At 45.0% G+C, this 22499-nt stretch overlaps 1 protein-coding gene across 1 annotated transcript in view; it reads left to right on the forward strand.

The window, feature by feature from the left end:
• Nucleotides 1–22227, forward strand: part of zc3h13 (zinc finger CCCH-type containing 13) — a 129819-nt gene extending 107592 nt beyond the window's left edge. The window contains exons 16-19 of the mRNA XM_038802332.1: nt 6307–6456; nt 9187–9387; nt 16792–16955; nt 21772–22227. Coding sequence (XP_038658260.1) covers nt 6307–6456; nt 9187–9387; nt 16792–16955; nt 21772–21936 — 680 coding nt within the window. The 3' untranslated portion in view covers nt 21937–22227. The remainder of the gene's footprint in view (nt 1–6306; nt 6457–9186; nt 9388–16791; nt 16956–21771) is intronic.
• The last annotated feature ends 272 nt before the right edge of the window (nt 22228–22499 follow it).

The following is a 22499-nucleotide window of genomic DNA, read 5'->3' on the forward strand; positions in this document are numbered from 1 at the left end:
ACAAATGCACCCCAGTCCACCAGACCCTCTTTGATCAGCAACCACACCCTGCCTGCTGTTCCTCTGAGTCTTACTGGCCCTACTCTCCAGTTCCCCTTCAGTTAATTCACCTTTGCTTTGGTTCCCACCCCTCTGCCAAATAGTTTAAATCCACCCGTGTGACATTAGCAAACCTCCTGGCCAGATGAGGCTTTCCAACGTACTCCAAACTGGTCTCCCAAAGAAAGCTGTAGGTCATCCAAGACTTTGCTGCCTATGTCCTTAATAATAATAATAATAATAATAATAATAATCTTTTTATTGTCACAAGTAGACTTACATTAACATTGCTGGCTCTTATTCAAACAACGTCTTGATTTTTACATTCTCATCCTTGGTTTCAAATGCCTCCAAGGCTTTGCCCCACACTATCTCTGTAATTTCTTCCATCCACAATCAAGATATTGGTACTCATCTAGTTCTGGCCTCCACCATGGCTGGCAATGCTTTTCGCTACCTGGGTCCGAAGCACTTGCAATTCCTTCTGAAACCTCTTTCCTCTTGTAAGACCTGCCTCTTTGCCCTAACAACACCTATGTGGCTCCATGTCTATTAACACTTTTATAATGCTGCAATGAAACAGCTTGGATATTCTGTTATGTTAAAGGTGCTATATAAATATGAGTTGTTGTTGAAATAGTTTTTAATTTAAAAATATGCATGAGAATTTAAACTTTAGGCACTGAGGGATCAGAATCAAATGTAGGTGAGCGAGCAGATCGGTGAATAGGATTGAATTGGATTTTGTTTATTGTCACGTGTACCAAGGTACAGTGAAAAGTATTTTTCTGCGAGCAGATCATTAAGTACATGAAAAGAAAGGAAATAAAAGAAAATACATAATAGGGCAACACAAGGTACACAATGTAACTAGATAACACCGGCATCGGGTGAAGCACACGGGTATAGTGTTAATGAGGTTAGTCCATAAAAGGGTTGTTTAGGAGTCTGGTAACAGCGGGGAAGAAGCTGTTTTTGAGTCTGTTCGTGCGTATTGTTAGAATTTTGTATCTCCTGCCTGATGGAAGAAGTTGGAAGAGTGAGTAAGCCGGTTGGGAGGGGTCTTTGATTATGCTGCCTGCTTCCCCAGGCAGCGGGAGGTGTAGATAGAGTCAATGGATGGGAGGTGGGTTTGTGTGATGGACTGACCGGTGTTCACAACTCTGACGTTTCTTACAGTCTTGGGCTGAGCAGTTGCATACATGGCTGTGATGCAGCCAGATAGGATGCTTTCTATGGTGCATCTGTAAAAGTTGGTAGAGTTAATGTGGACATGCCAAATTTCCTGAGGAAGTATAGGTACTGTTGTGCTTTCTTGGTGGTAGCGTCGACATGGGTGGACCAGGACAGATTTTTGGAGATTTGTACCCCACGGAATTTGAAACTGCTAACCATCTCCACCACGGCCCCGTTGATGCTGACAGGGGTGTGTACAGTACTTTGCTTTCTGAAGTCAATGAGCAGCTCTTTAGTTTTGCTGGCATTGAGGGATAGATTGTTGTCGCTGCACCAGTCCACTAGGTTCTCTATCTTCCTCCTGTATTCTGACTCGTCATTATTCGAGTTCCGGCCCACTATGGTCGTATCATCAGCAAACTTGTAGATGGAGTTGGAAACAAATTTTGCCATGCAGTCGTGTGTGTACAGGAAGTATAGTAGGGGGCTAAGTACGCAGCCTTGTGGGGCCCCGGTATTGAGGACTATTGTGGAGGAGATGTTTTTGTTTATTCTTACTGATTATGGTCTGTGGGTTGGAAAGTCGAGCATCCAGTTGCAGAGTGAAGAGCCAAGTCCTAGGGTTGGAGCTTTGATATGAGCTTGGCTGGGATTATGGCGTTGAAGGTGTAGTCAATAAATAGGAGTCTGAGGTAGGAATTCTTGTTGTCGAGATGCTCTAGCGACTATATGCAGGATTGCATAGGGGCAGTCTAGTTTTAGATGTGTTGAAGTATATGGGGAGTGGAGGACGTAAGACCAGACAGGGGAGCAGTAACGTCGTTGAATCTGGGTGAGGACTATGGTTTGGAAGTTTCAGCAACAGATGAGCTAAGTGGGGTGGAGGCAGGCAATGTCCTCGAGTTGGCGGTCAAACTTCAAATAGGACATTGAGGTTGTAAATGTTTTGATTTGGCCAGCACGTTGGCACAGTGGTTAGCACTACAGCCTGACGGCGCCGAGGTCTGAGGTTCGATCCCGGCTCTGGGTCATTGTCCGTGTGGACTTTGCACAATCTCCCGTGTTTGCATGGGTTTCTCCCCCACAACCCAAAGATGTGCAGGGTAGGTGGATTGGCCACGCTAAATTGCCCTTTAATTGGAAAAAATGAATTGGGTACTCTAAAAAAAAGTATATATTTTTTTAAGTAAATGTTTGATTCCACCCAAAACAGAGGAAGGGAATGGAATTGGTAGCAAGGATACAGAGTTACATCAGGGGCAAAAGACGACGCCTTCAGTTTTTCCAGCATTTAGCTTGAGATAATTGTGGCTCATCTACGATTCTATGTCAGGCAGGAACCTAACATCATAGAGGCAGTGGCGAGGGGGCGGAGAGGCTGAGCTGGCTGTCACCATTGTCTCTATACTGCCAGATTGTGTTGCCAAGGGACAGCATTTAGATGAGAAGGAGAAGGTGGTCATGAATAGATCAGTGGGACTTCCTATGTGGTCCATGGTGTGAGTGGTCACATACAGGGCAGCTCCTGCTCACAGTCACAGAAAAGAGCTTTTTTTAACCAATATTGCGTGGAATTTTGATGAAAAGACGTAGGTGAATGTTGGAGGAGTAATTTCCCCTAGGAGTGGTATGACTGCTAGTTACCAGACACGGCAGAAAACAGTGAGAGATTTGGCCAAAAAGTTTTAAACAAGCTTGTGCTGCAGCAAAAGCCACTTTCAGCATGCAGACGGGGGAAGGGCTGATGCAAGCTGGAAGGCTTCAACTTGATGTGATGGCCTTTATTAAAGCTGAATTCCAGCAGCAGAGGGGATAAATGCGGGAAGACCTCGCAAAGGCCATTGAAGAAGTGGTGGCATCCCGAAGATTCTTTGAAATGGGTGGAGAAGTGCTTGGAGGTGTAGGGATCTCAGATTCAGGAGATTGAAGGAGTGATCTCGGACCAAGAATAGATCAGTGCAAAGTCCAAAAAGGAGGGGACATTAGCTACTGCTGGAGCTGCCCTGGCTACATTTGAAGAGGTCAGAATGGAACAACAGGAAAGAAGTTCCACTAAGCCCGTCATCGTAGGTGGGGCACTTTATGGGAGTATAATGGTCATGCCTGTCAAAGGACCAGGGATGCCCCAGTTTTTTTTTACTTTGATCAACAGTTTACTAGCCATTTTGTTCACTCTTCCATTTTCTAGAGCTTTTGGTTCGGATTTCTTCATCAATAATCAGTTTGTATATTTTGTTGACATTGTGTTCCCGAAGAAACTACAAATATGAATTGAGTCTGACATGGTTTATAGAGATACATGCAACGGTCAAGGTGGACAGTGGCTGGTTGTGCCTAGCCTTTCGGAGCCTTTCCTCACTCACCTTGAGGTGTATTAAGCTTGTTTAGTGTTCTTGTACCTGAAGCAAATTGGGATAAACAATACTCCCACTTCTCCTTTGTGGATATATGTGTGTCCTGTTCATTAGCAGAGAGGTTTAGGGGTCCAAGGAAATAGGCCTGTAGCTTTTCCAGTCTCAGGCAGAGGCCAGACATTGTTTTGACTGGCTTGGATCCAACGGTGTTTTACCCTATATGTTTATGGTGGGGGAACATGCATACCTCCACTGCAGCAAGCTGACTACTGTCAATAATGAATGTTAGAGTAGAAAATGGGTGCCTGTTCTGTCAACCAGGATATAGAGCTAGGTGAGAATGTAAGCCAGGAAAATACAAATAAGCCACAAATTGATATGGGCAGGTTAAGTGAATCGGCAAGATGATGCCAAATGGAATGTAATGTGGGGAAATCTGAAGTTATCCACTTTATTAGGAAAAATAGAAAAGCAGAATATTTTTAAGAGGTGAGAGCTTTTAGAGAGATAGATGTCCTTGTAATAAATAACAGAAAGTTAGCATGTAGTTCAACAAGCAAATGGGAAATAAAACTGTATGTGGAACAGGGACTGCCACCTTTTCATTGAATGTAAATAATGCAGTTCAAAGCTTTCAGCTTTCTCGGCATGCACAGATTTCTATACTTTAACGGGCAATGAAAAGCGCTTCAAAAGTTTCCACCATTTTAAAGGGATTACTTTTACCTTCATCTCGCAGACCTTTAAACTTGGCATAATGACAGACTTTTTAAGGGGATCACTTTCACTTTGTTATGAGAAAACTTTAATTTTACATGCTGAATTACTGTTTAAAGGTTTTAAAGGCTGCATTTGGGTAGAGCAGCCAAACAAGCCCCATCCCAGGAAAGACCCGACATGAGCCCCTCCAGCCCAACACAAGCTTGCTGACCCCCACCTCACATGAAGCACCCCCCTCTGCACCCTGGAGGCAATTGTTTGGAGGATACTTACCACCTTGCCACCCCTTAGACTACAAGCTATCAGATCCAAGTATCTCAAGATCTGTACCAATTCATGCCAGTGGGAGTCTGGGGTGGAGGGAACTGGAGCATTCCAGCTGGCTAATGAATCGGCATCCTGCCTGTCAATGAGATGTAAGACAGCTCTAATGAGCTATTTGCACATCCCACTGGGCCAGGCGGGAGACTCGTCTGGGACATCGGGAAACCCAATATGGCAGGAAGACTCGCGAATCCTAGCAGATGGCCCTGGAGAATCTCGGCCCATGTTTCAGTCAATCATTTATTCCATTAGTTTGAAGGATTAGACAATGTCATCCAAGACACAGCAGCCCACATAAATGATGCTCCATCCATCTCATACATTAATTCCATCCACCACCGCTGCACTGTGTACCACCCACAATTTGCATTGTGGCAACTCGTCAAATTTTTCCAATGTGCAACCTCTACTGTCTAGATGAGACAATCCCGCCGCCGTGGTTTCAACCACCTCTGGTAGCGGCGGGATTGGCGGCGGGAGCAGGCCCCTGGGGTCCTTGGGGGGGGGGGGGCGATTGGACCCCGGGGGGTGCCCCCACGATGGCCATGCCCGTGATCGGGGTCCACCGATCGGCGGGCGGGCTTGTGCCGTGGGGGCACTCTTTTTCTTCCGCCGCCGCCACGGCCTCCACCATGGCGGAGGCGGAAGAGAACCCCCCTACCGTGCATGCGCCGGTGGTGGCGGCAGCTGACGCACCGGCGCATGCGCGCACCGGCAAAGGGCTTTCGGCCAGCCCCGACGCCGGCCGGCGGGCGTCAAAGGCCGTTGGCGCCGGTTTTGGTGCCAGTCGGCATGGCGCCAACCACTCCGGCGCGGGCCCCGCCGGGTAGGGGAGAATCCCGGCCAAGGGCAGCAATTGTATGGAACACTCCCACTTGCAAGCTCCCCTCCAAGTCATCCACTACACTATATATGAATTGAAAATATGTCACTATTCCTTCGTTGTTGCTGGCTCAAAATCCTGAACCCCTTACCTCGCTTCACTATTTGCGTGCCTACACCTGGTAATGACTTCACATGGAGCGCTGTAGTTCAAGAAGGCAACTCACCACTTTCGTAAAAAGCAACTAAGGAAGGTCAATAAATGCTAGCCTTGCCACCAATTCCCATATCCAATGAACAAGTAAAAACAACGTTGTTAGTATTGCCATGTGACATTTTGTTCTCTCTCTTCGAAGCAGCACTTAAGTTGCGATATAACTCCAGAGTCAGATCCCATTCTGACTCCAGAAGAGATGGGCAGAGACGCTTGAGTTTGATTTTTAGACATGTGCAGCATAGTTGCAGTAGGTTGAAGTGTTCAGATGGCCCATTGGTTCTCCTGGGCATGTAATAATTTAAATTGATGCAAATTGTGGAAATTACTGTCTATATTCCTAACAAAACAGCAGGGCGCGCCATTACACATGTATTCAGGAGATGTGCTCTTGGGTCGCTATTGGATCTTAGTAGTCACTGTGAAGGTGTTATCAGCTACAAATGTACCTTTTAGCAGCTGTCAATCTGAGATAAGTAGTGATAGTAAAATTTGAAGTAAAACTACAGTAAAAAGAAGTCATGGACACCACCAAAATTATCTGGAATCATTTAAATTATTTTGAGGGCAAGGATAAGGAGAGTTCGTATTCTGAAGTTTTCCTGTTTATTCATTCCATCAGTTTATCCATCGGTATACTTTTTTTATTGCATCTAGGTGAGCAAGATGGAAAAGTAGATGATGCACAGTCCTCTGTGTCAGGACCTTGTGAAGAATATGAGCCAATTAGTGATGATGAGCTGGATGAAATCCTGGCGGACGATGCAGGAAAAAGAGAAGAGAACCAGGATGAAGAAAAAATATCAGGTACCTCTTTAAAAACCTGGATTATATTTTTGTGCAGTGGGTTTTGTAATATTTATTTTCTAATTTTTAAATAATAGTTAATATTTAAGAAATAAAAACGTCATTCACAAAATCTAAATTGAAAATTCTCTTTGTAGTGCACAACTTGCCTTTTGATGCAAAATAGCCAATCATTTAAACCTGGTCTTGCTTAAGCATGTAACGTTATTTCCTTTTATTTGTAAAGGGATATTGCTATTTACTATATTAAATACGTTTGCGTTTGACGCCATCCCTTTCAAGACAGCCTCCTCACAACAGAGCTACAACCATAATATTTCCCAGACACAGGGATTCACTCTAGACTCCTTTGGTTTTATTCTAATTTGTCGTCAACCTTTACACTGGCATGGGGATGATCTTCAGTTATCAGTTTTCACTGTTGGTGTTTAATTGTGCCTGATTCACTCAGTCCTTGCAATTTTGCCTCAGTCTATTTTGCAGCTCTGTGCCATCAGTTTTGTAGCTTTTGAATAGGTGTGAGGAGCCCGCCCAAGCTTTAATTTTATGCCTGGTGAGAGAATATCCTCTTCCACCTGCAGGTGAAATTATTTGAAATTCCTTCAAACGAGTGATCTATTTGAGGAATAAAGATCAGAATACATCGGCAATATTCTAGAGTATAAGATTTTGGATTTTTGAATTCAACTTGTTGGTCACTGACCAACCAGACATTATTTTGTCTGGGCGGCGCAATGGCACAGTGGTTAGCACTGCTGCCCCACAGCACCAGGGACCCGGGTTCAGTTCCAGCCTTGGGGGACTGTATGGAGTTTGCACATTCTCCCCGTGTCTGCATTGGTTTCCTCCGAGTGCTCCGGTTTCCTCCCACAGTCCATAGGTGCTAAATTGTCCCCGAGTGTCCATCCAAAAGATTAGTTGGTGTTATGGGGATAGAGTGGGGACATGGGCCTAGGTTAGGGTGCTCTTTCAGAGGGTCGGTGCAGACTTAATGAGCTGAATTACCTCCTTCTGCACTGTAGGGATTATATGATTTTAAAATAATCTTTGAATAACTATTTCATTGATTATTCATCAGATAAAGCAGTTATACAACCTGGGGAGTGAGAGCTCAATGAAAGCTGCTGTCTGGTAGTAGATGAGTTTGTCAGAGTTTCCATTCTTGTGTGCACCTTGTAGTTATTTATGTTGGTGTTGCTGTTTCGTCTGATTGTTTATAAGCTTTCTCTAACTGTTTAATCACTTGTCCCTTGGTAAATGCATTCTTCCTCTAATTGTTCAATTTAACCATTACAAAACTGCTGAAAGTGAGTAATGCCATAACCTGGAACACAATTACTATAGTCACAGTGAAACTGCACCCTCCAATAAGTGATAAAATACTTGATTCTTGATCGGGTATGTTAACGACTATATTACCTGTAATTCTGATTTTCATTCAATGTCTCCTCAATCCAAAGTCTTTATTCAACTTCATTTTAATCCAATAGCTGCTGCACTCACCTTTTTTAATGCACTCATTAGACCAGAACTTAAAATTAATCATAAATGTGTTGAGCTTCAGTGTCTCAGGAAAATTATGGTACCAAAATGTCGTTGTCACCACACAGTTTAAAGAAAGTATACATTTTATTGATCATTTTATATATAAGGATATGTACCCAACCAGATATTCCTTTTTTCCACTGTTAACAGAACACTGGAAAACCTGTCTGCGTACATGACATGTTTAATATCTTCAATTTTTATTCCTTGGAAAGCAGAGCACCACTAGGAAAAGTAAAACCACTCCTGGGTCTGTAGATAATAGTGTCCCAGTGTTAACTTCCGGAGAGCTATATCAACTGATAAACACATTTTGTGAAGAATCTCTGTTTTTGATCAAATTTCTTGAAGTGGTGTTGCTGTGTTCCAATTTGACTTCAGCCCTGATCCAGAAAAGAGTACCACATATTATTTTCCATTTGATGTTACCAATGAATTTCAAAGTTGAAGACATTTATGAATATCTAACATAGACTGCTGTGGTAGCCAAGTGGATAATGGTGAAACATGGTATACAGTGAGTCAATACAGGTCCATAGATCTGAAGTTCCATTACCAACTGGTACTGAGTTGAATTTATCAATAAAATCAATTTAGTAATCATAAGGTCAATTTAATCATAGATTTGGACACTAAATATAAATTGGTTAATTAAATATTGATAAAAAGTTCAAGAAAGTCTACGTACTCAAAAGTAGCATAACCAATTTTTAAGACATGACCTTTTTATGAAACCATGATGGGTTTTCCTAATATGTCCCTCTCCATTTAAGCAATCTTACATTGATCACTAATAGAAAGAGAATAAGCATACAAATCGGCATTTGTAAAATGAATGTGAAAAGAAAGCTCTGTAATCATGAGTTGAGGTAGAGAATAATTGTCATGTGGTAAATGTATGCTGTTGTAGTTCTCCAGCTGGAGTATTTTAAGTACAAATCAGTAGTACTGGGCTATAATTATTAGAAAGATGGATATAGAAGTGAATTGAGATTCCTAGACATGTCAGGAATTCTGTTTGTGTATAAATTGATGATTCCAAACATTTCTGTAATCATGAAAAGGCTTTTTGAGGCATGATCAGGTTGATTGAGTGAGGAACCTCACTTGCAATGTGTTGCCGTTTTGTTGCTTGATTCAGAATGTTTTATACCAGTAAACGGAAGAAAACAACTTATCTTGCAGATCCCATGGATGTGATTGATGTTGATTGGTCAAGCCTGTTGCCCAAGCAGCCCAAAGAGCCCAGGGAACCTGGAGCTGCTTTGTTAAAGTTCACCCCTGGTGCAATATTATTACGAGCTGGAATATCCAAGCGCTTGGCTGGTGCGGAATTGTTTGCAAAGGTCAATGAAACTTGTCGGGCCGCCATGAACAACACTAAAGGTATTGGTAATATCATACCACATTATCGCATTATCTGTGCTGTAAAAACCATTTGGTGAGGACCAAATATTTGTATTTGATTGACCTTCATGGTCTTGTGGGAAACTACCTGTTTTCTTTTTTTTTGTATTTCTGCAGTTTAAACTATTTTATTTTATTTCCCCATAAAGGTGGCAAATTGTGTTTGATGGATTTTTGTAGTTATGAGTTAAGAATGTAAGAAAAAAGAGCAGGGGGAGACCATTCGGCCCCTCAAGCCTGCTGCTCCTTTTTGTACAATCATGGCCGACCATCAACTTTAACTGCACTTTCCCACTCCCATATCCCTTGATTCACTGAATGACGAAAAATCTGTCTCTGTGCCTTAAATATATTCATCGGCAGAGCATCCACAACTGTTAGGCTAGAGAACTCCAAAGTTTCACAACCCTTTGAGTAAATAAATTATTTATGAAGGTACACATTACAGTTGGAATAATGGTGCAGGTCTTCAAGCTGTAAGTGATACAAGACCACATGTAATGTCATGATGACGCTTTCATGTGCATTCCCAGCATCTTGTGACCCTTCAAACTAGGTATATTACCCATGATGAGTGACGGATACATATTATTCAAAATATAGCAAAGACCTTTTCAGGCTGACATTCCATCATTCCGAATTAAATCTCAGACACGCAAAAGCTTAATCAAGTTGAATGTTACAAAGATGGAACATAATATGGTTAGGATTTTTGTTTATCCACGGTATCCACTTCATAAGGAATCCAGAATCCTAATGTTTGACAGAAAAGATGCCAATAAATGATTGCTGTGTCAAAAAATCAACATGTCGCATTGTATGCTTCCTTGATAAATGAACTTGAGTCTGCAGTATTGATTATAATTCTTCCAATGGTCGGAGTGTATGGATTGGTCTCTACACAGGTTCACAGTCTTTTTTGCAAATCAAATAACCTTTCTATTGATCAAATATACTGGATGGAGGAAGCCTGAGTGAATTGAATGTACTCCAAACAAACCATGCACCACTGTTGTACTCTTTGCTTTTATACTTTATTTCTTTTCTAAATGCAGTGTTGCTAATCATGTATTAATTGTATTAATGTATTAATTGTGTTTGGTGTTATGGGCAGGTGATGGACATTAACTGGGATTCACATTCACTCCTATAGATAGGAACACACTGAAACTGTCGGAGGCTGGCTTAACAGTTATACATTTGTAATGTGTACCTGCATAAAAAAAACTTATAAAGATGGCCAGTTCAATCTTCCACCTCATAGAGCTCTGAAATAGAACAGTGCTTGTTTGAGGATTTTGAAATTATGGGATTTAAAATGGCAAGCCTCTGGCAAAATAGCTGGTTACTTGTTTCTAAAACTGCGAAACTTCTTTGTGTGGTCAGGTATAATTTTGAAACCTGTGAACCCAATGTAAGACTGTCAGAGCATAATTTGCATGTTTTGTGCATTCAAACTCCACGTATAAACAAGTACAATATCCAAATTAACAGGAACCATCTGACACAATATAACTCTACACCTCTGACAAACCTTAAAGTCCTGAGAATAGGATGGAGGAACTGAAAATGTAAACCTCTTTCTACCAGAGTTTCAGACAGGGAGAGGGGTGCTGACAAAAGGCTCCACTTAAACACCATTTTCCTGTAATCTGAACACAAGGGTTTTTGAACATTGTCCTCATAAGTATTTGTGCCAAATTGAATGTTTTGAAGAAAGAACTGGTTTCATAGACAACCTTCCCTGTTCTCGGGACATCTCAAAACGCTTCATGGCAATTAGTTTTGAGCTGGAATGTGCTGCCTGATAGATTCACGAGTAACTTGCAAAAGGAAATGGATAAATATTGAAAAGGAGAAATTTGTTGAGCTATGGAAAAAGAGCAGAATATTGGGACTTAATTGCATAGCTCTTTCAAAGAGCTGGCACAGTCGTCCAATGGTGAACCTCTAAGATGTGCAATGATTCAAACCTCCAGATGATGAAAATATGGACTAGGATTCTTCACCAATAGATAGGAAATGAGCCTTGTTATCAATACCCTCACAGTCCCTGTCCCCCCCGCGGCAAACAATCCCTCAAACATTGTCATGAACCGTGACAATGAACCCCACCATGTCTCAAAGCCCTCCGCTGACCCTCAACTCGAACTTGATCTTTTCCAGCTGAAGGGAGTCATACAGGTCCCCCAGCCAGGCCGCCAGCCCCAATCCAACAATATCCTTTGCCGGGCAAGTAGAGAGGCGAAGACCACGACATCGGCCCTCCTCCCCTCCATCAGCTCCTGCACTCCCGATACCCCATAGATCGCCACCATTAGGTCAGGCCCGACGTCTACCTCCACAATCTTCAATAGCGTCCCGAATACCGCCTCTCATTATCTCTCCAACTTCTCGCAGCCCCCAGAACATTTGCGCACGATTTCCTGGTCTCGCCCACACTTGTCACACTTGCCTGCCACACCCTGGAGGAACCCACTCATCCTCACCCGAGTCATATGCACCCTGTGCACAATCTTAAATTGAATACAGCTCATCCTCGCACACGAGGAGGTTGAATTTACCGGGTGAATCGCCACATTCCCCATCTTATCTCATGCCCCGCCCCCCAGCTCCTCCTCCCATTTATTCTTGATCCTCACCACCTGCGCTCCCTCCTGCTCCACCAGCCAATCATATATCCTCCCTCCCCCTCCACATCTGGGAGCAGCAACTGCTCCAGCTTGGGAAACCCTCTCTATTCCTTCTGCGCAAAGTCCCTCACTTGCATATATTTGAAATCACTTCCCTTCGGCAGCTACAACCTCTCCTGCAGCTCTTACAGATCTGCAAACCTCTCTTCCAGGTACAAATCCGTCACCTTCACCAGCCCCACCTCCCTCCACTTCCCATACATGCCATCCATCTCCCCTGTCTTAAACCTGTGGTTTCCACACAATGGTGCCAGCATCGAGATCCCCTCCAACCTAAAGTGTCTCCTCAACTGGTTCTACATCCTAATCGTGGACTGCATCACTGGGCTTACCGTGTACCTCCCGGTGCCAGCGGGCGCGATGCTATCACCATAGCCCCCAGGCTGGACCCTCTACTGGACTCTTCCTCCATCCTAACCCACCAAACCCCTCTCCTTCCCACCCCTGTCTCACCTTCTCCACGTTCGACACCCAATATTAATGCAGCAGGTTTGGTTGTGCCAACCCCTCTTTCTGCCTCTGTAACAGCGCCCTCTTTACCCTAGGTACCTTCCCCGCCCATATAAACTCCGAGATCGCTGTGTCTGGAAAAGGGCCTTTGGGATAAAGATCCGGAGAGTCTGGAATACAAACAGGAACCTCGGCAGAATTTTCACCTTAACCACCTGGATCCTCCCCGCCAGTGTCAGGTGTAACGTATCTCCCTAACCTCCTCCACCAACGTTGTCAGGTTCCACTTGTGCATCGTCAACCACTCCTCCGTCACCTGGACCCCCAGATATCTGAATCTGTTCCTGGCTACCCAAAATGGCAATGCCCCCAGATTGACTCCCCGACCCGCCACATTCATCGGAAACACCTCACTCATTCAACTTTTATCCCGAGTAGGCCCTGAACCTCTCCAGTATGCCCATAATTCTCCCCACACTCTCCAGCGGGTCTGACACAAACAGCAATAGGTAATCTGCGTACAGCAACACCCGGTGTTCGCTGCTCTCTCTCACAATCTCCTGCTGCTCTACTGACCCCCTAAGAGCCGTCGCCAAGGACTCTATCACCAGCGCGAACAAATGTGGCGACAATGGACACCACTGCCTTGTTCCCCTGTGCAACCCAAAGCTTTGTGAACTCATTTGTCTATGCACTCGCCATTGGGGCCACGTACATCAGATGCACCGATACCACAAACTTCGGGCTAAACCCGAATCGTCCCGGGATCTCAAACAGGTACCTCCACTCCACCCGGTCGAAAGCCTTCTCCGCGTCCATAGAGACCACTACCTCCAGTATATGTCCCTTCGATGGGACGATAATCACGTTTAATAGCCTCCTGATACTGGAAAGCTGCCTGCCCTTTACGAAACCCATTTGGTCCTCAGCGACCACTTCCGGATCACACCCCTACATCCTCCCCGCCACTAACATGGCCTAGCTTTCACATCCGCGTTTAAAGTGAAATGGGCCTATATGACCCACCCCACACTCCAACATGTCCTCTTCCCCCCCCCCCCGTTGGGATTAGCATGATTGACGCCTGGGTCAATGTCTCTGGTAGTTCCCCCTTCTCCAGCGCCTCGCTAAAAATCCCCAAGAAGTACGGTGCCAGCTCCGTCGTGAACTCCGCCGGGTAGGCATCCGGCCCTGGGGCTTCCTTGACTTCATCCCCCTTATGCAATCCATCACCTCCCTCCGCCCTAATAGTTTCTCCAGCGCCTACATTTTCTCTTCATCCAGCTTTGGGAACTCCAGCTCATCCATAAATCATCCCATATCCACTTCCTCGCGACCCGCTCAACCTTGTAAGTGGGCAGCATGATGGCGCAGTGGGTTAGCCCTGCAGCCTCACGGCGCCGATATCCCAGGTTCGATTCCGGCTCTGGGTCACTGTCCGTGTGGAATTTGCACATTCGCCCCGTGTTTGCATGGGTTTCTCCCCCACAACCCAAAGATGTACAGGGTAGGTGGATTGGCCACGGTAAATTGCCCCTTAATTGGAAAAAATGAATTGGGTACACTAAATTTATTTTTAAAAACCTTGTACAACTTCTTGTAATACTCCCTCGATGCTTCATTGATCTTCCCCGGCTCCAACACTACCTCCCCCTTCCTTGTCCGTACTGTCAGAATTTCCCTGGATGTGGCCTGCCTCGGCTGCTAGTGGACCAGCATACGGCCCGCCATCTCTCCATACTCATATTGCATTCCCCTCACCCTACTAGCTGCCCCACTGCCTTTCCTATTGTCAGCCTGTCAAACTGCCCCGTAACCTATTTCTCTCCGTCAACCCCTACTGATGGGAGCTCTCGAATACGTTCTGTCCACCTCGACTATCTCGTCCAACAACCGTCTGTATTCCTCCCTCCTCCTGTCCCTGTACACCTTGTACGGGATAACCTCCCCTCAAATCACCACCTTCAATGCCTCCCAGAATGTGGCCACCGACACCTCCCCATTCTGATTCAGCTCCACATAATCTCTGATCACTGATCGCACCTTCTCACAAAACCCCATATCCGCCAAAAGCTCCGAATCCAGCCTCTGCTCCTGCCTCGAGCTGAGTGTAACCTCTAACCAGTGCAGCGCATGATCCGACATCACGATTCCCACGTACTCCACCACCCCCACCAACACCGCTCAGCTCACTCCAAAAAAATACCAATTCTGGAATATACCTTGTACACATATGAGAGAAAGGAGTACACCCTCTCCCCCCGATTCCTAAACCTCCACAGATCCACATTCTCATCCATTCCATAAACCTTCCAACTCCTTCTCCACCCTCAGTCTTTTCATTGACTTGGGGCTCGACCTGTCCACCCTTGGTTCCATCACGCAGTTAAAATCACCCCCCATAATCAACTGATGCGTGTCTAAGCCCAGAATCATTCCCAGCAATCCCCTCACAAAACCCATGTCATCCCAATTTTCGGCGCAGATATAGTCACTAACACCACCGCCGTCCCCTCCAAAACCAGCTCATGATCACATATCCTCCCCACCCGGGTCTCACACTTCCTTGCCCTACAAACCCCATCCTTTTGCTCCGCTAGATGGCCACCCCCTCCGAGACTTTGAATCAAACCCCGAGTGGAATACCTGTCCCACGTGTTTCTTTCTCAACCTGACCTGATCCTTCACCCAGAGGTGCATCTCCTGTAGAGAAGACCACCGCCGCCTTCAAACTCCTCAAGTGCACAAACATTCGAGACCTCTTCACCGGCCCGTGCAGTCCACGTTACGAATCGTACCGGAGGCTTACGCCTCCAGTCCCCTCTACCATCCACCTTCATCCCCTTCCAATTCTATCTCCTTTAATTTCATTCCAACTCCTCCGTCTCCCATTGGCATTCAGTTCTCCCCCAATTTATGGTCTCTTAGGAAGTCATTGGCCTCTTCTGGTGCTTCAACCCTCGAAAGTTACCCATAGTTTCGCCGGGTACAGTACCCCAAACCGAATCTGTCTCTGCGTATCAGATTTTAAAACTTAGTATTGCAAACTTTAAATGTAATTATTCTCCACCTAACAAGTGCTGTTGTATTTAGCCTCTTCCTTTCCCAGTTTTGGAATGTTTAGAAATATCTGTGTATATATAAGACAAATATTTTGGTACATGTTCCTTTTGTATGCAGTTCCAGTTCCATTTTCCTTTAACTGCATTGGTCAGAAAAATAAACTAGAGATTAATTTACTCTACATACACAATCTAGACTTGGTGAATTTGTGTCAGTCATTAGAAACGAACAGTGTGCAACTTCCTGAAGGAATCGTAGGACAGATTATCCACATAGCATGGAACCATGTTCAACAGGAACACTTATTCGAGAGTCAGTACTACAGTCCTGTCCCTGGTCTGCATATCCTCAGGCACAGCTCACCACTGAACCACAGCATCTAGTGAATTGGATGTACATCCCCGATCAGATTTTATTTGTGAATGGTAAATAACGTTCAAAGAATAAAAGGTTAGAATGTAGGCAATCTAATGTTGATTGTTAATTGCATTTAAAAATTGAAACTACAGCACAGAAACAGGCCATTTTGCCTACCTACTCGAGCCTCCTCCCATCTTTCCTTATCTAACTTTATCAGCATAATCTTCCATTCCCTTCTTCCTCATGTTTATCTAGCTTCCCCTTAAATGCATCTATACTCTTAGCTTGAACTACCCACTGTGGTAGCAAGTTCTACATACTCGCCATTCTCTGGGTAAAATATTTCTCCCGAATTCCCCATTTGATTTCTTTTTTTTTAAATTTAGTGTACCCAATTCATTTTTTCCAATTAAGGGGCAGTTTTAGCGTGGACAATTCACCTACCCTGCCCACCTTTGGGTTGCGGGGATGAAACCCACCCAAACACGGGGAGAATGTGCAAACTCCACACGGACAGTGACCCAGAGCGGGGATTGAACCTGTACCTCGGTGCCATGAGGCAGCAATACTAACCACTGTGCTACCGTGCTGCCCCCCATTTGATTTCTTGGTGACTATTTTATATTGCTCTTCGCCACATGTGTCAATACTCTATCTGTGTCTGCACTATCAAAACCTCCCATTGTTTTAAATATGAATTAATAATAAACTATGGTTTTAGTGTGTTCATCTTTTCCTTGTCCGAGTATGAATATGATTGTATTTTTTGTATTCTATTGAAATGTGTTTATTCACAATGATTGTAATTTTCTTGAAGATGCAGAAAGTCTTTTTGAACATGAGCTCGGTGCCCTCAACATGGCTGCTATGCAGAGAAAAGAAGAGAGAGCAAGTCTGCTGAGTAACCTGGGGCCCTGCTGTAAAGCACTTTGCTCTCGAAGGGACCTTGCCATTCGCAAACAGTTAGTAAGAAATGAAAAAGTAAATATCTTTCCATTATTTATCAACAACTGCCTCATACTCCAAGCGGAATTTTATGGGCGTGATTCTCCGCTCCCCACGCCGGGTGGGAGAATCGCGGGAGGGCCCCCGACTAATTTCACGACCCCCTGGCGCCCCCCCGCGATTCTCCCACCCACCGCTCGGAGAAATTGCTGCTCGCCGTTTTTCACGACGACCGGTGATTCTCCAACCCGGATGGGCCGAGCGGCCTGCCGTTCACGACTGTTTCACGATGGCGGCAACCACACCTGGTCGCTGCCGTCGTGAAAACACCGTGAGATGCCCATTTGGGGCTTGTGGAGGGCCTGGTGGGGACTGAGCACCACGACTGTGCTCGGGAGGGGACAGGCCCGCGATTGGTGCCCACTCATTGTCGGGCCGGCGTCTCAACGGGGCGCACTATTTTCCCTCCGCCGCCCCACAAGATTAAACCACCACGTCTTGCGGGGCGGCTGAGGGGAAGACGGCCACCGCGCATGCGCGGGTTTGAGCTGTCAGCCGTCGTGACATCACCGCGCACGCGCTGGTTGGAGCCAGCCAACCTGCGCATGCGTGGCTGGCGTCACATAGGCGCCGCCGTCGCGTCATTCTCGGCGCGCCGCCTTGACGCAAGCGTCAAGGCCCGGCGGCTGAGAATAACGGAGCGCCGCTCCTAGCCCCCCGGGTGGGGGTGAATTCGGTGAGAAGAGCGGGATCCGAGGCCGTCGTGAAACTCGGCCGAGTTCACGACGGCCTTCACGATTTTTCCCGGGAGCGGAGAATCGCGCCCTATGTATATGGAATAAATTTAAATATCAGGGTGATTAAGTCTGTGTAACTTGGTAAAAGATGTTCTTCGTATAGCTTGTGTCCAAATAAATTCTGAATCTGGTAAACACTTCCTATTCAATTTGCCATCATCACACAGATATTGGAATGAACTATTAATTTCAAGGCTAATGATAATGTATGCTGTAGTGGGTATCAAAAAGTATGGCATTAAATGTAGATTAAACAAGTCAGAGTAAAGTGTGGTCATCAGGTTGTGCCCAGATGGCTATGTTGTACTCAGTAATAAAGACCAGACAAGTCCCAAGTATGATCCCTGGGCTCATTTAACTGGTCTGGGCTTGGGTGGAGCAAATTGGGAAGGCATTGAAGCTTCTTGATCCTGTGCTGAATTAGCTAACTCAGATTTGCGAGCAATGCAGCCCACAAGCTAAAAGAAGAAAAATCACCCCCGAGATTCTGGTTCCTGATTACCATCCGATGACCATGTTGAAGTCTATTTATATAAATGTCTGGTGAGAAGATAGGCATGAGAAAACACTGCTCTCCCAGTTGCAGCTCGTCACTATAACTCCCCTAATAGTAGCCCACTGTGTCCTGATAACAGTCATTGTTTTTCTTCCAGTATTTTGGCTTGGCAGAGTCTACCAAAAAATGTATAATTCTGTGAGTTGAAGATGTTCTTCTGTTAGTCATTTCAAACTTTTCACTCACTGAATCTGTAGGTTCAAAAATTCATTGGTTTCCTGTTGTGCAGAAAATTATTTTGGCTCAGTCTTGTGTTGCTACATGACTCCTTAATTAAATTATCTTCTGAAATCACATTTTCCTTGATTTTTCCTGTTCTCTTTCTGCGTTGTTTAATTTTCTCTTAAAAGTACACTTGATTCTGCTTTATTAACCATGTTGTGTGGTTAAGCATTCCTTGCCCTAATAACCCAATGCTCTCAAAATAAAATCCTAACCTTCCTCTTAGTACACCTAGTTCATTCATTCATTTGTACCCTGTCCAAAGGCAGGCCTGGGCTCATTATCTACAGTTGCTTCATCCTGAAACATTTTCGTGGCAGTTTTTGTCAGAAGTGGTTTGCCATTGTCTTTCACTCTTGGGGCAAGGCAAGAAGGCAGACCCCTTGTCTACCTCAGCCAGAATGGCAATCAAACCCACGCTGGTGGCATTATTCTGAACCACGCTCTAGCCATTGAACCAATTGAGTTGACTAGCCCTATCCATCTAGTACCAATCTTGAATTTTGGGTTACCCATTTATGGACCAGTTTATTAAAAGATGTTTTACTATTTACTTTCTCAAATCCTTTGATAATCCTGAGCAATTCTACCGTTAACTTTCTTTCACCGTACCCGCTCATTTATCATATCCATATGTCACTCCATACTGCCGTTGCCGCCTCAATAGGTATGTTGATGACACCCAAATTTAACTGTCTTCCTTTGATCCCATTCCCATCCTTGTCATGGTGGAGCTACAACAACATTCAGCTCAAATTTATTTCATCACCAAGCCCCACCATCTTCAGCTGTTTCATCACTGACCTACCCTCCATCATGAGGTCAGAAGTGAGGCCTTGAGGTGCCTAGGTCCAACGACCGGAATTCATTCATCTCTGCCTCTCCACTTCCATCTTCATTTCTTTCATCAAACTTTGATCACCTCCATCTTCCCCAACACCACACTCCCAATACTTATCTCATCTGATTTGTCTTGACGTCTGTAACTTGCCTTCTACCTCGATCAAACATTTTGCTACCATATTAGTGTATATTTGATTGTACATTTCATGATGTCTTTTTCATATGCTTCTCCTTCCCACTGTACCTTCCAAGAGATTCTGTATACCAGTGCCCATCCTCAAAACCAGGTCCTAATTTCCCTTAAGTCTGATGTTGAATTGACCACTGGGATTTCTGAGATAACTTATTGACTTCAGAATAAAAGCAAATGACTGCAGTTGCTGGAATCTGAAACAAAAACAGAAAATGCTGGACAATCTTAGCAGGTCTGACAGCACTGCGGAGAGAGAATAAAACTAAAGTCGAAAGTAGAGAGAACCGGAAATAGGATGATATTTATACTGTCATCTAACCTGCCGACAAGGGTGGAGTTCTCTGGCATACTGACCTCTTGCAGAGGCTGAACCTCTCAGATACTTCTTCCTACCTCCCCGGACCATGACTCCACCACCAAAAATCAAGCCATTGTTTCCAGGACTGTCACTGACCTCATCTCCTCTGGAGATCTTCTCTCCACAGCTTTCAACCTCATAGTCTCCCATACCCAAACTGCCCACTTCTATCTCCTCCCTAAAATCTACAAACAGGACTGTCCTGGTAGGCCCATCGTCTCAGCCTGTTTATTTCTCGACTCATTTCTTACTATCTTGACTCTATACTCTCTCCTCTTGTCCAATCCCTTCCCACCTACGACTGCAATTCCTCTGATGCCCGACATGTCAACAACTCCCGGTTTCCCGGCCCTAACCGCCGCCTCTTTTCCGTGGATGTCCAGTTCCTCTATACCTGCATTCCCCACCAAGATGGTCTGAGGGCTCAATGTTTCTTCCTCGAACAGAGGTCTGAACAATCCCCATCCATCACTACTCTCCCCTGTTTGGCTGAATATCCTCCACTGAACTATTTCTCCTTTAACATGTCCCACTTCCTCCAAATCAAAGGTGTGGCTACGGGTCCCAGTTTTGCCTGTCTCTTTATTGGGTATGTAGAACATTCCTTGTGCCAGTTCTACTCTGCACCCCCCCCCCCACAACTCCTATCAGTACGTTGGGTTGTGGGGGCCCACGCAGACACGGGGAGATTGCGCACACTCCACACGGACAGTGACCCAGGTCCTGGGACCTCAGTTCCCTGAGGCAGCTGTGCTAACCACTACGCCACCGTGCTGCCCTCTCTCTCCATTTCTAGGGATAGACTGTCCATCAGTATCCATTACAAGCCCACCGACTCCCACTGCTACCTCGACTACAGCTCTTCACACCCCACATCCTGTAAGGGCTCCATCCCGTTCTCCCAGTTCCTTCGCCTCTGTTGCATCTGTTCAGATGATGCCACTTTCCAAAACAGTGTTGCTAACATGTCTTCCCACCCACTGTAGTTGACTGAACTTTCAATTGTGTCCGACCCATCTTCCGCACCTCTGCTCTCAGCTCTTGCCCTCCCTCCCAGAAGCAGGATAGGGTTCCCCTTTTCACCCCACCAGCCTCAGCATTTAAAGGATCATCCTCCATCAGTTCCGCCAATGCCAGCATGATGCCACCACCAAACAGATTTTACCCTCGCTTCCCCTGTCAGAATTCTGCAGGGAGTGTTCCCTCCAGGATACCTTGATCCACTCCTCCATCATCCCAGCTCCCCTCTTCCCATGGCACTTTCCATGCGATCGCAGAAGGTGCTCCTTTACCTCTTCCCTGCTCACAATCCAAGGGCCTAAACACTATTTTCAGGTGAAGCCGCTTTCCGAACACCGGTCTATCCATAAGCAGGACCCAGACCTTCCTGTTGCTTGCCATTTCAACCCACTGCCATGCAACTCGTGTCTCCTATCCGTCCCGTGCCTCTGCCCCACAATTAGGGCCATCAGTTCCAAGTTGTCCTTCGACACACTTTTTTCTGTTGCTCTGCCATTAACACATTCTGGTCTCCTCATATGCTACTATTAGCACTGTTTTTAGTCATTATTACCACCATTTATATTCCCTATGTCTTTTTGCCCATGACATGTTTCTCAGTTTCCACCTATCACTGGCTCTCTACCCAGCCCCACTGCTCCACCCTCTTCTCCACCTGCCCCCAGCAACTGTGTAAATCTCATGGTATTTCCAGTTCTCTTTAACTTTGATTTAAGAGTAATGCAGACTCAAAACATTAGCTCTGTTCTCCCTCCACAGACGCTGAGATTGCCCAGCATTTTCTGCTTTTTTTTAAACATCCGAATTCAATAAGAAAAGTATTGACGTTAGGACATTCATTTTATTGGTTTTGTATTTGTCAGGGTGCAATCAAGCAGATGTATACAAACCAACCAGTGGTGGACAACGATCTTCTAAGATCAAGCCTTCGGCTGTTCAAACGGAAGGCGCTGTGTCATGGACAGGAAAAAAGTGATGAAGCCAAGATTTCTCGGCCAAAGCTGAAACATGAAGTTTGTGTTACATAAATGTTGGGCAGCATCATGGATTGATTTTGATTTTGGTGAACCTGTATATAAAGAACTGGACCCCGCACTTGAACAATTGGATGGATACCACTTGTTTGTTTACAAGCCTGCCTCAGGGCCTGTAATGGTCAAACTTAAAATTCCAGCTTTCAAGAGTATTTGTTTTAGGAGTTCAGATTACCTTGTCAGATACTGTTCTATGTACTGTATAAGTGAATGTTTCATTTTTGCAGTACAGTTTTGAAGTCTTTAATAAAACCTTGTCAGCTTTGTGCTTTGTTTTGTTGAAAAGTGTTGTTTCTTATTGAGAAGTGTATGCAAAAGGAGGTGATTCATTGGAATTCTAAGCAATCACAGTTTCATATCTTGCCATTTTGTGTAACGACCGTTGATTTTCAGCCTCAGCGTTGGTAATGGATAGAGAGGTGAGTGTTTTGTGTATTATATCTTTATACTAATTATTCTGAGCCACACTCAAATGTTTCTTTTCATCCAGTAGAACTTGAAAGAAGGTAACCTCATCAACTAATAAGAAAACATATTCACTCCATTTAATTTTTCAT

This window comes from Scyliorhinus canicula, chromosome 7, assembly GCF_902713615.1.
Source record: "Scyliorhinus canicula chromosome 7, sScyCan1.1, whole genome shotgun sequence".
In the NCBI taxonomy this organism is placed as follows: Eukaryota; Metazoa; Chordata; class Chondrichthyes; order Carcharhiniformes; family Scyliorhinidae; genus Scyliorhinus; species Scyliorhinus canicula.